General features: G+C 36.1%; 1 protein-coding gene across 1 annotated transcript; it reads right to left on the bottom strand.

Annotated features, from left to right (window-relative positions):
* Positions 1 to 1,263: 1,263 nt before the first annotated feature.
* On the bottom strand, positions 1,264 to 16,291 carry LOC127809748 (casein kinase II subunit alpha-like). The gene is made up of 10 exons (XM_052348779.1): positions 15,749 to 16,291; positions 15,533 to 15,662; positions 14,431 to 14,625; positions 9,376 to 9,533; positions 7,882 to 7,972; positions 3,174 to 3,239; positions 2,270 to 2,352; positions 2,116 to 2,179; positions 1,964 to 2,032; positions 1,264 to 1,749 (listed from the first exon to the last, which is right to left on the bottom strand). Exons 1-10 carry the CDS (start codon positions 16,153 to 16,155, stop codon positions 1,693 to 1,695), a joined length of 1,320 nt encoding a protein of 439 aa, XP_052204739.1. The 5' UTR covers positions 16,156 to 16,291; the 3' UTR covers positions 1,264 to 1,692.
* Positions 16,292 to 17,154: the final 863 nt, after the last annotated feature.

Genomic DNA, 17,154 nt, shown 5'->3' with positions numbered 1-17,154 from the left:
TTGACATTTTAAGATAAAAAAATATTTTAAAAATATCAAAAAAGATGGATTTGGAATGGTATCCATACAAAACTAGTAAACTACTATTTTTGAGGCTTTTTTCATAATAATTCTTCTATATAAAAGTTATATAATAAAAATTGCCAAACCTCAAATTGGTTCGGGTGCTCGAATAGAAGAAATGACAAACAATTACTCAAATATCTTATAATTTCAATTATAAAATACTATTTGTTGCCATTATTATTTAGCATTTACTATTAATTACTCACGTTGAGACTATATAAAATGAATTGATTTAACTATGTCACAATATTGTGTTACATAAGCACAAGGTAGCAAAAAAACACACGATTTTAATAAAGAGAAAGTTAATGTCACTGATCTATGATCCAACAACTATCAGACTTAACAATTCTTGCCACTATCAACTGATGATAAATAAAAATTAAACCCAAATTATAAATAAGATTAAAAAAATAAAAAAAAATTGTTGATAATTTACCCTTATAAGACACGAAAACGAATAAAAAAAAATTAGAACAAACAATGACTACACATGATGTCTCAAGTTTTTATTGTGAAAAACTCGAGAGAGTCCTTTAACGTAATCACCCTTCACCCTGACTCAAAACCTACGATCGGTCAGCCTCACCTTAGCTCAAGGTGTAGGAACAAATAAATAACAGGCCAAAGTCCAAGAGTCTGACACCTCAAACAAACAAAGATTATCGCAACTAATACAAACACAAACTCGAATCCACCATCTTGCAGTAACCCAAGTCTTCAAACGTGTGCAATAGACTATTTGCGCTACCCCGAGATGTTAGGTCAAAAGAGTTCTTTTAACCCCAGAAAAAATTATACTAGTTACCACAAACCTAAAAACACCAATATATATATATATTTCTATAACTCAAAAAATAGCCTTACCAGTTGCCAAAAAATAAGATAACCCTCTTGCAGTACGAATTGAAATGTTAAGTAAACCACATAACCAATTTGATTACATGTCACTAAATCTAACAAACCTGTTTATATTTAATTTTAATTCCAAGATATCTCCACAATTTTAAACCATCAGGTCTAAATCTTTACTCTAAAGCACTTGGGAATAGAACACAATTTACCCAGTTAATTAATTGATCTCCACACCAACAATGAGTAGATTTAAGTTCCAGGCAGAAGTAAGGATGGCAATGGGTCAGTAAACAGGTCCTATTTACCCATTTAGAGTCAGTGTCATCCCTAAATAGAAGACAATTGGCTACAATGATTCAGTATTGAAAAATATCAATATGGGTAAGTTCACAAAACAACCAACTTGCGGCTGCGGCGGCAGCCAACAACTAAATACTTAACTAGAAATTAGTTTCTATCTCCAGAACCATGTCCGAAAGCTTTCCCAGAAATGTTTGTTCTTTATGCTCAATTAAACGCAAGAAATTAGAACAATCGGAGAAGGAATGATATTTTCACCTTAAGTCAGCTCCCGACAATATGATTCCCACTCCCACTAGACACGACACAAAATTTTTGACACGATGACATGACAAATGCAGGCCTACAACACAATCAGAGATCAACTTACAGTTGAATGACAAAAAGCATAACGGATTCTGAGAAAAGCTGAGCTAGTTAAGCCATTTTTTGACCATCACAAGAAGCTATTTTTCGACCAGGGTCAATCCACTAGGCAAGAATTCTGCTGCTTTCAGCGTTTCTTACTGGGTTGAAGTAAGGATGAGCCTGCACAAATCAAGGATAACCGCACAAAACCTCTTGTTAATTCAAAGACAATCAAAATCAATAACCTCCTGTTAACATTGGAGGGCGTCTAGTTTGCCATCTGAATATTTTTAGAAAGGCAAATGAATAAACAAAACATTAAAACGTAGAGCATCATATTAATAGCTTCCAGCCAAATGGAATCAGAAATGATGGGCACGTAAGGGTTTCTTACCATTGCTTCTTTGGCAGTCAGTCTTTCTTGATGGTCATACCGGAGCAACTTGTCCAGGAAGTCAATTGCCTGTAGCAGAGCACTAAGATGATCAATTATTTTTTAGATTGATTAGATACGAAGATTGATTAGAAATGACACAAGATTTTCACCTCTGGAACAGCCACATGTTGATTGTCGGAATTAATGAACTTTGTCCATGGTTTCCTGGTATGCCTATATACCAGCAAAAGAAAACAGTCTTTTGAGTTGAAATGCAGTTTCTGACAACAAAAGTATAAATGACTTTGGGATCATAATACTAACTTCCCCACAAGGGCAGCAAAATGTGGGTCTAACTCCAGCCGGTACTTGCTAAGATAAGCATTCAGTTCATCTGTTCCAAGCACCTATAGATGAAAAGGAGATCAAAAGTTGCATTTCCACAGCCACAATTAAAACATGCATGCAAACAAAAATGCAAAAATTACCATGAATATATTTGTATAGACAAGGCAAACAAAAAAATCAGTATCAGTAAATGTTTGTCTAAATATCGAATGAGCCATCACAAGCATAATGTTGCCCATTTGCTGATATATATATATACACACGCACACACTCGTGAGGCATAGCTTGTGGCACATAAAATAACAACATATCCAGCCTTTATCCCACTATGTGGGGTCGGCTACATGAATTCTAGACTTCTATGTATTTCTGTCTTTTGTCATATCCTCATTTAGATCCATATATTTCATATCAAATTTTAATGTCTCTCCCAAAGTCTTCTTGGGTCTACCTCTACCTCTTTTTGTGACTAATTGTTCCATTTCATCAACTCTTCTCACAGAAGTGTCTCTTAGTCTCTTAACTTGTGGCACATGCAAGTAAAAAATTAAAAGATTTCAAATGAAAGTTCATTTGATGACAATTGACAGTTGCAGTTTAGTTTTTAGATCTGTAGGCAAATTTTAGATAAAGATAAGATTTTGTATAGTGGTAAAATAAGTTTATTTCAAGTTATAGGGCATGAGTTCAAATCTTGTTGGTTTTGCTTTTTAAATCAAATAATATTAGGGCGTATTTTAAGGATAAGAAAAATTTGACAGGGCTTCACACACCAAATCTAGTGTTTGCATATTTAATAGAATAGATATGAATATTATTACAATAAATTTCACGTCAACATTCAAGGCTTCAAGCACACAGAAGCTTGTGCTCAACATACCTTAGCAATTTTCACCAGCTGATCGTAATTATCATGCCCATAGAAAAATGGCTCCTTGCGGAATATCTGTACAGCACAAGCTCTTACAATAAGCACCACATTGAGAGACACCTTCACATACCATGGCATGATATATCAAAATTTAAACCTCCCCAGCATCTGCCACCCATGAATTGCAAAATCATATTCCACTCATGTAAGGCATGACAAAGGCGGTCTACCCCGTGTCTTAGACGCTAATTTGTTAGCATAAAATTTTTCCCAAAGAGGATTATGGAAAAGAAATCCACCCATAAATCTAGAGGATGATGAATGTCTGATCAAGACGATGTTTGGGCTCGCGAGAGGGGCCCTATCAAATGATATGTCAAAAGCATTTGTAGGGTGTTAAGAGTTTGTCTAGAGTATTAATGGCAGTGGTAGCAGTGTTTTGCACAGGTTATTATGCAGTTTTAGAGGGTAGAGATAGGCAGCGGCCTCACTTACAATTAGAAATTAAGTTGGGGGTAAACTGGTAATATCCATACCGGTTTTGTAATAGCCTAGGAGTTATCGGGGTAAACTGGTAATATCCATACCGGTTTTGTAATAGCCTAGGAGTTATCGCCCTAATATTCTATTAATAGGGAAGGGGGGCTAGGCATCATTAACGCATGATGCTATTGTCTCATGAAAAAGCTTTAAGAGAGGAAAGGTTGTGATTTTAGAATAGCTTTTGTAATCTTAAGAGAAGGCTTATAATCGGGGGTGCAACCAACTGTACTGGTCATTTTTCTTTGAATCAAAGAAGGCTGCTCTTAGAGAGTTCTTAGGCTGAATGTAGGGTTGTCCTAAGGGGCAATATGAACCAAGATAACCTGGGTGTTCTTGTGGATGTTTGGTTTGCTCATTCTTTTTCTTTCAATTCTGTTTCTGTTATGTTTAATGTTTCAGTTTGATTCTTTAATTTGTTCTGTCAATTTTGTTCGTGAGTGTATACAGTTGAGAGGCATAATTTCCAGCTAAGAAATCTGATCCAGCAACCCTAGAAATAACAAATTGGTATCAGAGCCTATCCCTAGTATCAAGATTTGTCAAAATTTCATCTGTTTTGATTCTCGATCACAAAATAGTGTCAAATAATGGCTACAACTAGGTATGACATAGAGAGGTTTGATGGCCAGAATGATTTTGGCCTTTGGAAGATGAAGATGAGGGCTTTACTAGGAAATTTAAGACTGGAAGAGGCCTTAGACAGAAACTCTCACGGATGAACAGAAAAAGAAAATTAACTAAATAGAGAAAAGAAACCGACAAGAAAGCATTCAATACACTGATACTAAGCCTAGGAAACAAAGTATTGCGGGAAGTGTCTAAAATGACCACCACAGAAGCTCTTTGGAAAAGGTTAGAAACCCTTTATATGACCAAGACTCTTTCTACCAGGTTATACTTAAAAACCAAGTTCTTTTCTTTCAAAATGGGTGAGGGTCTAAAGCTGCAAGATCACATAGACAGCTTCAATTAAGCTGTGTTTAGATCTTGAGAATATTGACATTAAATATGAAGATGAGGATAAGGCCTTAGTCTTATTGCACTCACTACCTAAATCATACGAGACCTTTGTAGATATCTTAAAACATGGTAGGGATAAATTGTCTTTGGATGATGTAGTAGGGGCTTTAAATTCAAAGGAATTGCAGCAAAAGGTAGAAGATAAGAACTTGGTTAGTGATGCTCTTTCAATTGGATCTAGACCGGATAGGAATGATCCTAGGCAAAGAGAAAGGTCTAGGTCAAAATCTAAGAATTGCAGGAGAATAATAAAATGCTATTACTGCCATGAGGAAGGGCATATCAAGAAGAATTGCCCTAAGAGAAAGAAAGAATTCCTAGAGAAAAACAATCCTGAAATCACCTCATCTCTATGTGAGTACAACTATGACAACGCCGATGTTCTAGTAGTATCTGAAAATGCTGATGGAGAAGCATGGATACTAGATTCGGGATGTTCTTTCCATATGTCCCCACATAGGAAATGGTTTGTGAACTATAGAGACTTGGTAGGTGGTAAGGTGTTATTAGGTAACAACCAAGAGTATAGGATCAAGGGTACTGGAGATGTAAGATTAAAGTTGCATGATGGATCGGTTAAAATCTTAAAATCTGTAAGATATGTCCCAAGTTTGAAAAGAAATCTAATTTCCCTAGGTGAGTTAGATAGAATTGGTTTCTCCAATAAAAGAGATAATGGAGTCCTAAAAGTTGCTAAAGGATTACTAATAGTGATGAAAGCAATCCTCAACGATGGTATTCATGTGATGCAAGCTTGCACTTTGTGTGGAGAAGCTGCAGCCACTAAAGAAAAAGCATATGATAAGTGTAGGCCATGGCATTTGAGGATGGCTCACAATAGTGAGCAAGGACAAAAGAAGGTATCTAAGAAAGGGATATTAGGAGAGGGAAAAGTAGCACATGTGGAAAAGAGTGAATCATGCAGATTTGGTAAAGCTACCAAAGTTAAATTCTCTCCAAAAAGGCCTTGAATTCGTCTATAGCCCCATTAGAGGTCATTCATTAGGATCTATGGGGCCCTATCCAAACCTTGTCTCATGGTGAAGCTAGGCTATTCGTGCCTATTAGAGATGACGTTTCCCTAAGAAATCCCAAGCAAACATGAGCTTGCTAGAAGGTTGCCTCTGGTGTGAAGGGTTATGAGTAGGGGAGTTTGGAGTTAGGCGTGCCTAGGTCTTTTATAGCTAAGGAACTTACCTATGATATAAATTCCACCATAAAAGACATAAAATTAGACAAAACTAATGTCAAGGAAGGTAATCTAGAAGGCTGTGTAATATAAACAGCCAGTATAACTTCTTGAAAATGTCTAAAATAGCCTCATGAACCAGGACTTAGAAGTAGATAATCTGGAAAATGATGTAGACAGCTCCATTGATCAAAATCCAGGTTAGAAAAGGGAAAGGGAAGGAGGACCATTTAGTATAGGCAGTGAGCAAGGAAATGGAAGGTATAATGTTGCCTAGGATAGGTAAAAGAAGGGACATAAGACCACCAGTGAGGTATGGAATTTTAGTTTTTTTTCAAGACTCCTATGCACTGTTAAGTGCTATAGAAGAGGCTGGTAAGGAACCTCTTTTTCTATGAAGAGGAGATGTACTCAAAGACTCCATCAAATGGTAGGGTGCCATGAAATGAGAAGTGGAGTTGCTTTGGACTTTAGTGGATGAATCCTTAGGATAAAGGGGTGGTGAGCTGTAAGTGACTATTTGAGATTAAGGTAGGTGCTGGAAATGAGAAAAGCCTAGGTAAAAGACTAGGCTAGTGGCTATTAAGCTAGGACAGCACATTAAGACTTAATTCTTGTTTAAATGGTGTCATTAACAGCCTTTCTCCATGAAGGTTTAAGAGGAAATGATCTTATAGAGTAGCCCAAGGGATTTGAGGATAGAGAGAAAGGTAAGCAAGTATGGTTGCTTGGAAGGTCTCCCTATGAATTAAGTCAATCCCCAAGGCATTGGTATAAGAAATATGATTGTCTTATGATAGTCCAAGGGCTTAAAATGAGTGCATTTGGTAGCTGTGATTATTTCAAAGATATGCCTAATGAGATGTAAATGTATCATCTCTGGAAATCAGCCATAGAGATCCTCAAGTTAAAAGCTAAGATTTAGGTCAGCAGTTGAAGTGTAGGATCTAGGAGAAGTTCGGAAAATATTAGGCATAGAAGTAAGAGAAAGGACAGCTTAGGCAGCCAGTTTAACCAAAAATATACATACCTTTGTAAGCTGGTAAAGAATTTATTCTAATAAAAGTTGCATGTATAGATAATGCAGCTGATATGTTATCCAAGGTTGTTCCATTGTCAAAATTTATAGCACCGTTTGGAAATTCTTAATGTTTGTTTGTGTTGATGATCAGCTATATCATGCTGGAACCAAAAGGAAGAGCAGGCGGCCAAGGCTTTGATGGATGAAGAATGGAATGGATCATACTCAAGACAATGGTGGAGAATTGTTATAGTTTGTCTAAAGTATTAATGGCAGTGGTAGCAGTGTTTTGCACAGGTTATTATGCGGTTTTAGAGGGTAGAGATAGGCAGTGGCCTCACTTGCAATTAGAAATTAAGTTGGAGGTAAACCAGTAATATCCATACCGGTTTTGTAATAGCCTAGGAGTTATCGCCCTAATATTCTATTAATAAGGAAGGGGGGCCAGGCATCATTAATGCATGATGCTATTGTCTCATGAAAAAGCTTTGAAAGAGGAAAAGCTGTGATTTTAGAATAGCTGTGATTTTAGAATAGCTTTTGTAATCTTGACAAAAGGCCTGTAATCAGGGGGTGCAACCGGTTGTACTGGTCATTGTTCTTTGAATCAAAGAAGGCTGCTCTTGGAGGGTTCTTAGGCTGGATGTAGGGTTGTCCTAAGGGGCAATCTGAACCAGAATAATCTGGGTGTTCTTGTGGATGTTTGGTTTGCTCATTCTTATTCTTTCAATTCCATTTCTGTTCTGTTTAATATTTCAGTTTGATTCTTTAATTTGTTCTGTCAATTTTGTCCGTGAGTGTATGCAGTTGAGAGTGGCATAATTTCCATCTAAGAAATCTGATCCAGTGACCCTAGAAATAACATAGGGCTACACTAAAAATGGGCAGATTGAATTGTCAATGATTCTGCCAACCAACCAAATACCCAAGTGGGAAATGCTCACCATCCCAGCAAACATACAACCAAGGCTCCACAAGTCCAAGGAGTAATCATAATCTTGCAAATCAACAAGAAGCTCAGGGCCTTTGAAGTATCTGCAAGAAAGAGTACATATATAAGGGGAGATCTGTTGAAATATACAAAACGTGCAGGTGAACAAATTCTGCATGCTTCAATTATAATCACATGTTGCAAGCAAATTGCATCCTTCAACAACAATGATAAGCCTTAATCCACACCGTTGGACTGGCTAAATGAATTCCAGAACAAAAACTGTAACAATAAAATAATGAAACAATTCTTTATAATATAGCCAAAATTGTCTTTAACTGTAATAGCTAACCTGATCAACACTTCTGGCAGGGGAACTTTTACCATCACCAAACTGATCAACTGTACGAGTTACTACCCTATAACTAGATATCCCACAACTGTCATGAATCCTCAATCCCATTTCTGATGCCATATATTTAAATTTAGATATATATATATATATTATAGCAATGGCTCTACTCAGCTATCATTTGTTGAAATAATTTGAAGTCATTTTAATTACTTTAGTTTTCCAACAAAGATAATTTATCCTTCAAAATTTTAGCCACTAGACATATCCCATAAAAATCACAACTATATTGGAAGAGGGAGACGTTCCCACATTACTTGCCTCATCCTACAAACCATTATAAATAGCTCAGTATGAATACCAGCAGCCTGTTTATGTTGCCGTCTTTTCTTTTCATTTCCATTTTCCATGCTTGCAGAAATCAAACAAAGAAAATAAGAAAACACCAGCACTCATACCATTTTCATTTTCAGTTAAATGATTGAAAACTTATTCCTTAAAAATATATGTTCTGGAAAAAAAATATAATAAGAACCTTGCCCCCCAAAAAAAATTATTTAGAACAGTTCTTTAAATAATTCAAAGTTTTTGAAATCATTTCTACTCCTTCTTTATCACTCCAATTTTCACAATTTCAAATCACTTCAGGTATCTCCAAAATTCAAAAATACTCCAGTCCATTCAACAGCAAAGAACACAACAAATAAAGATGGGGGTGGAAAATTTTACATCTACAGAACAAATCTTCACAGGATAGGCTAGTGCAATATCTACAAGTTCTTTTTTGAACTATGAATTAAATTTTCTGCACTACTTGCAGAATTAAATCCAACAGGCCAGAAAAGAGAATGCAACAAAAATAACATTCTTCCCAAGCCTTAAATCCACAAAATCAGTATAATGGATAAAATCTCCCATCAAGATGTCCTCGATTTGTATCTATTTATGAGAATTCCTCTAGCAGATGATACACCAGGAAATACTAACTAGACCTCCACTTCAAACTAGTCCATAAGAAGCTACAATTAATTAAACCTAAGCAGCTAAAATGTTCAAATTCTACTAATGCAACTGTAAAACAAAACACATGGCTACTTCATAAAAAAAAGAAATAACACATTGACTTCCTTGCTGCAATTAAAAAAGGAAACAAACCTTGAAGCAACACGAACATTATACTCTTTCCCAGGATGATAGAACTCTGCAAGGCCCCAATCTATAAGACGAAGCTTACGCTGCTCATGATCAATCATAACATTGTGGGGCTTCACATCACGATGCATGATACCTTGAGAGTGGCAGTAATCTAAAGCCTACAGACCAAAAATATATATACATATATACAAATCTGAAAATTTAACCATCAAAATTAAGGTTTAATAGTTAAAATACACATATTAGATAAAATTTAGGGCATGAAGCATATAGTTTCAAAAATAGTTGCTAAATAAGAATTTGAACTGCAAATCACATATTTAGAGATGGATTAATAAAGGATATTACATATAATCATGTAAATTTAAAGCTATCATGCAGTCAAAGGCAAGCACCAGCCTACACAACCCATCAGTACCTTTATTGAATTAGTAAGATAGCCCACATACTGTGTTACTACTTCATCTGTCATGGAACAAAGTTCCAATTACCAATGTTGATTTTGTTCTTTGCCTCATGTAATGAATCCCTCAATAGTGCAATTCTACCTTACAAATGCAATATTGACTTTTTTACACAGGCCAGATGCCAGAATATCATAGACAATTTTCTTGTTTTCCTCAGTTTCACTAAATTAATTTCTTAACATTACATCTTCAAGATATTTTTCTGCTTGCGTAGAAGCAAAGAAGAAGAACAAGAGAAAAAGTAGAGTGAAGAAAATCAGGACAAGGATAAAAGAACTGAATAAAAAGAAGTATGCCAACCCACTTATCAGTTAAACTAAATTGATTGTGTGCATTTCATGTGCCAATTTTTTACCCAACAAAAAAGAGGTTCCACAATGCAACAGGCTCCTCGCTTTACAAAGGTCGGGGAATGGTCATTCTTTTACACAACATCACCTTTACATTGCAAACAGATTATTTCCATAATTCGAACATGTAACCTTCCACTAGTCAACAAAGGAAGATGTTTTTACCCCTAAAATACCTAAATTAAAAGAGTTATACATTTCTTGTGAAATTTACAAGGATATGGGCTTCTTGAGAAAATTATAGGGGATTATATATCAACTTTTTTTTCATGTTTTCAGCAAATTCATTAAGGAAAGTTAATAATTGTTAAGGATACACTTCAACCTAAAGTACAAAGAGATTACATTTCCACTTTCCAAAAACATCAAGTTATGCTATCTATGAAAAGTGTAAGGTGGTAAAACATAATTACCAATTGAAAATACATAATAATAATATTTGTCTTAATAAAGCAACCAATGATAATATTGCTAAGGCCCAAAAAAAATTTTTTAGCATTTTACACAAAATTAAAAATATATATACATATACATATAGAGAGGGTGAATTTGGGCCAGCCACTTACTCGAAATTGGCCAGTCTGATGCAAGCATAAAAGTCCAAACAGGGCCCGTTAGATATCACCCATGGGGGTGTATAAAAACATAATGAAGGGCCTTTATTTTGCAGAAACACCTCTCTCTCTCTCTCTCTCTCTCTCTCTCTCTCTCTCTAGATTGTCTAGATCTCCCACTTGCTCCATCCATCTCTCTTGTTGTTTTCTCTGTTTTATTCAAAAACCAAAGTCTATCTCCAATGAGAACAAAGCCCCCAGCACCAGGTATGTGGGTGTTTGTCAAGATCCTAAGTTTTGAATCTAGGATTTCTAGTTGACAGTCATAAAAGAAGGAAGAAAGAGAGGGAGAAATGATAGAATTTAGGGAGAAAACAGAGAGAAACAAATAATGGAAAGAAATGGAAGAAGTTAGGGAGAAGAACACAGAATATATAAAGAGAAAATGAGAGAAACTTTCAATAATGTTTTGATTCTGATGATCTCGGCACTATGGTATAGCTTTATATATAAAGCTATCCAACAGTTTTACAGAGCGGTTACCACCACTCCACTACTTCATAATTGTAAATAATACTCTACTATAAATAACTGCTCCCAATTCCTAACTGTAAGAAATAATTGTATTCAAGGGCTTGCAAGTTTGCCTACATCCAAGTCGTGACATTCCATCCCCCTTAAAAGATTTCTTGTCCCCAAGAAATCACAATAACTGGCCACTATTTCTTCATCCAATCCCTGCAACATCCTTCTCTTCTTCTACTATCTCTTCATCCAATCCTTCCATATACAATAGCTGTCTTTTGCACTAGTGTCCTGGACTGAATTTTTGATGCAGTCACCAATCAAGACCCGACCCAAGTCCGACCTGACCAAACTGGAACAGTATCACGGGAATAATAGCACCGGAACAATATTTTAATACTTCTTAAATTTTAGAATTCTACTTGATTTAGAATTCTACTTAATATTTCTACTTGATTTAAGATTCTATTTCATGACTCTACTTGATTTAGGATTCTATTTCATGTTTCTACTTGATTTAGGATTCTACTTCATGTTTGATTAGGGTTTTATTTTTATTAGGATTCTAGTTGACTTTTACTTAGAATTTATTTTTATTAAGATTCTAGTTGGATTTTGTTCACAATTATTAGATGGATTTGGATTAGTCAAATACTATAAATATGCCTAGGATTTAGAACTTATAATCAAGTTTTTTTCAATCAAATTTCAGCAACCTATTTGGGTTTTCTTAGCAAAACAGTCTTGTTTTTGCGTCTTCTTGAAAGCCAAGCTTCAACCATTGAAGTTTGCTCTTTCAAAGATTTATTTTGATGTGTTTTTTTTCACACCCACGCTACACGCTGTGTCAATTTTTCACCACATTTATAGCACAACCCTAACTGTCTCCTTTGCTCCATAGAAAGAGGTTTGACTGCAAAAGAGTTAGTATAAACCTAAGGATTCAGGTTTCCTTGATTCAGTCCTGATGTTGCAGTCTAAGAATTTCCTTCCAATTGCTGACCGGTCAAAGGATGATTTTCCAGTAGGATCTTGTGTTTTTGGAAAATTGCCTCCAATGCCAGCTGCTGCAACCTCCCTTTCTCAGCAGCCTGCTACTGTTAGCAGGCTGCATCATCTTTACAGTTGGCCTCAATTCATCCTTTAAGCCACTGATAAAACTAGAGACAAAGCAATGCTCAGTTAAAGTAGGTTGTGAATTCAGCATTAAAGATCTCAACTCTTCAAATCAGATTTGATATTCCATCACAGATCCTTTCTGCTTCAGTTTATTAAATTCCTCAATTACATCTGTCATATTGTTCTCACCAAACCTATCTCAAAAAATCTTCTAAAAATTCAGTCCAATTTTCCTCATTCCTCAGTTTAATCCAACCTTGATACCACGCACCAGCCATATCATTGAGATAGGCTGCAGCAAGGCTGATTTTCCGGCATTCTGCTGCATTATAGTATTGAAAGAATCTTTCATGCCTCCTTATCCACCATCGTGGTTTAATACCTTCAAACATAGGAATTCCCAGTCTAGGCATCAGCGTGTGTTGGTGATTTTGATAAGATCCCCTTACCTGAACTTCATGATCCAATTCAGGTCATTCCTCATTTTCCTGAGGTAGAAGCATGAGGAATGATGCCTGCTCTTGTCAAGATCAGCTCTGAAGTGGATCTTGGAGGAAAGTCCTCCAGAAGGCTGGCTTGAGGCATTTTAGAGAATATTTTCAGGAACCCGTCCAACCTTTGGCCGAGGTTAGCGAAGTTTTCCTTAACTTCTTTTCCCAATGACTGCACGCACTACTTCTCTGGTGGCAATGTTCTCCTCTCGCAACAACTCACCTCCTCTTGAGTCTGCCACAAACCCAACTCCACAGTATCCAACCTCGCCTCCAACTGCTTCATGCGAGTCCCATCGGCCATCTCTTCTGCTCGCCTTCCAAATTCACTCTGGATCAACTGCTACAATTTGCCTGGATCAACAGCCAAGAACTGATGGCTCTGACACCAATTGTCAGGATCCTAAGCTTTGAATCTAAGATTTCTGGTTGACAGTCATAAAAGAAGGAAGAAAGAGAGGGAGAAATGAAAGAATTTAGGGAGAAAACAGAGAGAATATCATAGGGAAACAGAGAATAGAAAGAAATGGAAGAAGTTAGGGAGAAAGTAGGGAGACGAACAAAGAATATATAGAGAGAAAATGAGAGAAACTTTCAATAATTTCTTGATTCTAATGATCTCAGCACTATGTTATAGCTTTATATATAAAGCTATCCAGTAGTTTTACAAAGCGGTTACCACTACTCCACTACTTCATAATTGTAAATAATACTCTATTACAAATAACTACTCCTAATTCAACAACTTCTCCTAATTCTTAACTGTAAGAAATAACTGCATTCAAGGGCTTGGACGTCTGCGCATCCAGGTTGTGACAGTGTTGTTGGAGACCCGGGAAGGGAGCCTGTTCTATAAAAGAGGCATGTCATTAGCCTTTCTTCTTTCTATATCTTTTCTGTCGATACTATCTGTTTCCCACTGTTCTTCTCTCTATTTTCTCCCTAACCTCTCTATATTCTCTGTTTCCCTCTGTTTTCTCCCTAAATTCTATCATTTCTCCCTCTCTTTCTTCCTTCATTATGACTGTCAACTAGAAATCCTAGATTCAAAACCTAGGACCCTGACAGTAATGTATTTTATTTTTGTTGCTAATATGTACCCCAAATGTTCTGATGGTAGAATGTTGTGTACTTTTAACCAGAAGAAGACCGAGACCAACTCTCATCAAAATAAATTTTAGTCAAAAGACCTAGTAAGACATTGTGCAATTAATTAGATTAAGAATTTACACAAGGCAGCAATGCAGGGGTAATTTAGAATCATGTTAAAACAATCAAAAATATGATTTCAGTCCTTTCACCCTACCCCACATCCCTCCAAGAGAGAGAGAGAGAAAATACCATTAAGGGGAGAGGGAGAGGGGATGAGAGAGATGCTTTCTTAATGAATCAAACTGTAAACAAGTACCCATACTGAGTTGCAAAGGTCTTGACTAGTAAAATACATATGACCATGGCGAATCAAGACCTAGCAAGTATATAGTAGTGTTGCATGATAAAAACATACCAAATTATCATCATCAGAAGAAACAAATAGCATAGAGCTTACCTTTAAAAGTTCATATATGTAATATCGAATATCGAAATCAGAAAGTGTGGGGTATAGCACTTTAAAGTCTGCATTATTCACATATTCAAATATTAGACTTGGGGTCTTTGATTGCTGATCTCTAACAATATCAAGCAATTTAATAATATTTGGCCCGCCACAAAGGTTCTGTAGAATTTTTATTTCCCGCTTGATCTGCATGAAAGAAAAACTGAATTAATTCATCACAAGATCTAATAATAATAGCAACATAATTGAAGAAAAGGTTGTAACTCTGTAAGAATAACAATAACAAAGAAACCAATCACTGGGTGCAAATACAGAGAAATATGAGCAATCTCTAGTTTCTAAAATACTGACTCAGCACTTGTCAAGAAAACGCAGAATTATCCTTTTGATAAATCATAACTACAAAGCCATATGCCACATACATGCTGCTCCAACACTTGCAAGAGGAACCTTCACTTCAAATTGAAATAACAATCATTTAGCAAAATGCATACACTTTTATTCCTCAATGGCAACTAAAGCAGAGTACTACGATATCTCTTCAGCATGGGAATGCAAGAAGCATTGCCTAATCCATTCATCACAATGATGGCAGATACTATATTGAATGAATAAAGCAGCAAAGATAAACATATAATTAGCCATTCCCTCCGGGTAAAAGCTGAGCCAATTCCTTCTATCATGGACTAATAGGGAAAGGTGCATTGTTATCTTTGAAATAATGTACGTTATTATTTATTTGTTTTCCTACGAACTAATAAATCCCTTGAAACAAGTCAGATTTTTTCAACGCTTTCAATTTGGATGCAAATGTTAAATCAGAACAAAAGTGAGGTGAGGTTGAAGCAGAACGGGATTAATCACCCTGCTATTATTCCACACTACAAGAACTCAATAATGATATCTTGTCGTACAAGAACCCCGATAAATGAAAGCCAACCCGCTAATTAACCAAAAGCCCAGGTACCTCATAGGGATAACAATATCAACGACAAAGAAAATAAATGCAAAAACAAATGCAGAAGGCCGACTGAATAAACCCTACGGAGGCTGCAATTCAAACATGGCACTAAAAAGAAATGGTACGTTTTACCTTCTTTTTCTTGACGGGTTTAAGGATCTTGATAATACATTTATCGTTACGGGAGCCATGAACGCCCTCGAAAACCTCGCTGTATTTCCCCCTGCCGACCTTCCTCACAACTTCATAGTCATCCTGCTCCCTATACGGCCAATCAATACTCATATAATACACTGAAAAGCATTGTATTCAAAAAACAAATTTGTATGTGAATGTTCGCAGAAATACCCCCATTGGACGGTGAGAGACTCGTAATCCCAGTAGTCCTTGGGACGAATCACATTGACGTCGGCGTAAACCCCGGCCTTCGACGGGGCGCCAGAGCGGCGGATGGATTTACCGATCTTCTGCGCCAGGTTTTCCGGCAGCGACAGCGACGGCTGCAGGCGGTGGTGCAAAGGCGGCGATATCGGCTCCGCTTGTGGCGGCGTTGAACGCTGTTTCTGCTTCTGTTGCGAGCGAGGCAGCGGAGTCGTCGCCGACGAGAGACGGCGGAGGAAAATATGCGGCGGCGATGGCGATGGATGGGAAACGGTCGATGACAGAGAAGGAAAAGAAGATGAAGGGAACAGAGAGGAGAAGAATTGCTTGGTATTAGGATTGGAGACGATGAATCGCAGAGGCCTTACGGCCATCAAAGAGGAAATAATAATAGCAGAATCGGACAGAGACGGCTTCTTCTTACCCTTATCCCTCTTTCCTTTTTCGCTTTTCTTTTTTCTTCTTTTTCCTCTTTCTCTTGTTTTCCCTTTTCCTGAGGTTGCTTCCTCCCTCGCGAAGCAATGCTCCTCTTCAAAGCCCAAGGCCGTGTACTTCAACGAGATACAAATTGTAATTATGTCATATAATTGTAATTAGTAATTACGTAATCATTTTTATAAGAATAAAGTTTATATTATTAATATAATTAAAATGTCATTAAATAGTTTTTAAAATTTATTTACTATGGTGATCAATGTGCCTTTTGATTTAAGAATATTGTGTCTAATATTTTTGTTACTATACTTTTACTTTTTGCTCGTATGATTATCTAATTTTTTCTTTATTTCGGTTATACCCTTTAATTGATTTTAAAATTAATTTAATTCGTATATTTTGATTTTTTTTTTTGTGATAACTCAAACTTTTTGTTGTTGCAATTATATCTCTATATTTGCATTTTCGAATCAATTTAACCCTTATATTTTAATGTGAACTGAGTGTGACGTATATTTTGTTATCTCACTTTATCTTTTTTTTTACACGTTAAAATACAATAATTAAATTGACTAACAAATGTAGGTTCAAATGTGTAACTGAAACAACAAAAATTTTGAATTGTCACACAAGAAAAATGTCAAAGTTCAGAGGTTAAATTGACTTGTGCTGAGTTGCATGATCTAGATGTTTTGATGATAACTGCATTTATGCCAAAACTTTAATGCCCTCTTATATTATATTCTTATAGACTTATAGATATGTGAAAATCAGTTTATTATTTAGAATATTGGTTAAGGATTTGTTAAGCTTATATTGATGTAACATATGTGAATGTTACCTTAGTCAAAGAACCTTGTTAAGTGTTATCTGGAACTCATGGTATGCTCAATACTATGTGGCAGCAGTACTCAAATTTTTAAAATAATATGTTCTAT

This window comes from Diospyros lotus, chromosome 9 (genome assembly GCF_014633365.1).
Source record: "Diospyros lotus cultivar Yz01 chromosome 9, ASM1463336v1, whole genome shotgun sequence".
Classification (NCBI taxonomy): domain Eukaryota; kingdom Viridiplantae; phylum Streptophyta; class Magnoliopsida; order Ericales; family Ebenaceae; genus Diospyros; species Diospyros lotus.
The sequence above is the reverse complement of the archived record's forward strand: the minus strand, read 5'-3'. Positions and strand labels throughout refer to the sequence as shown.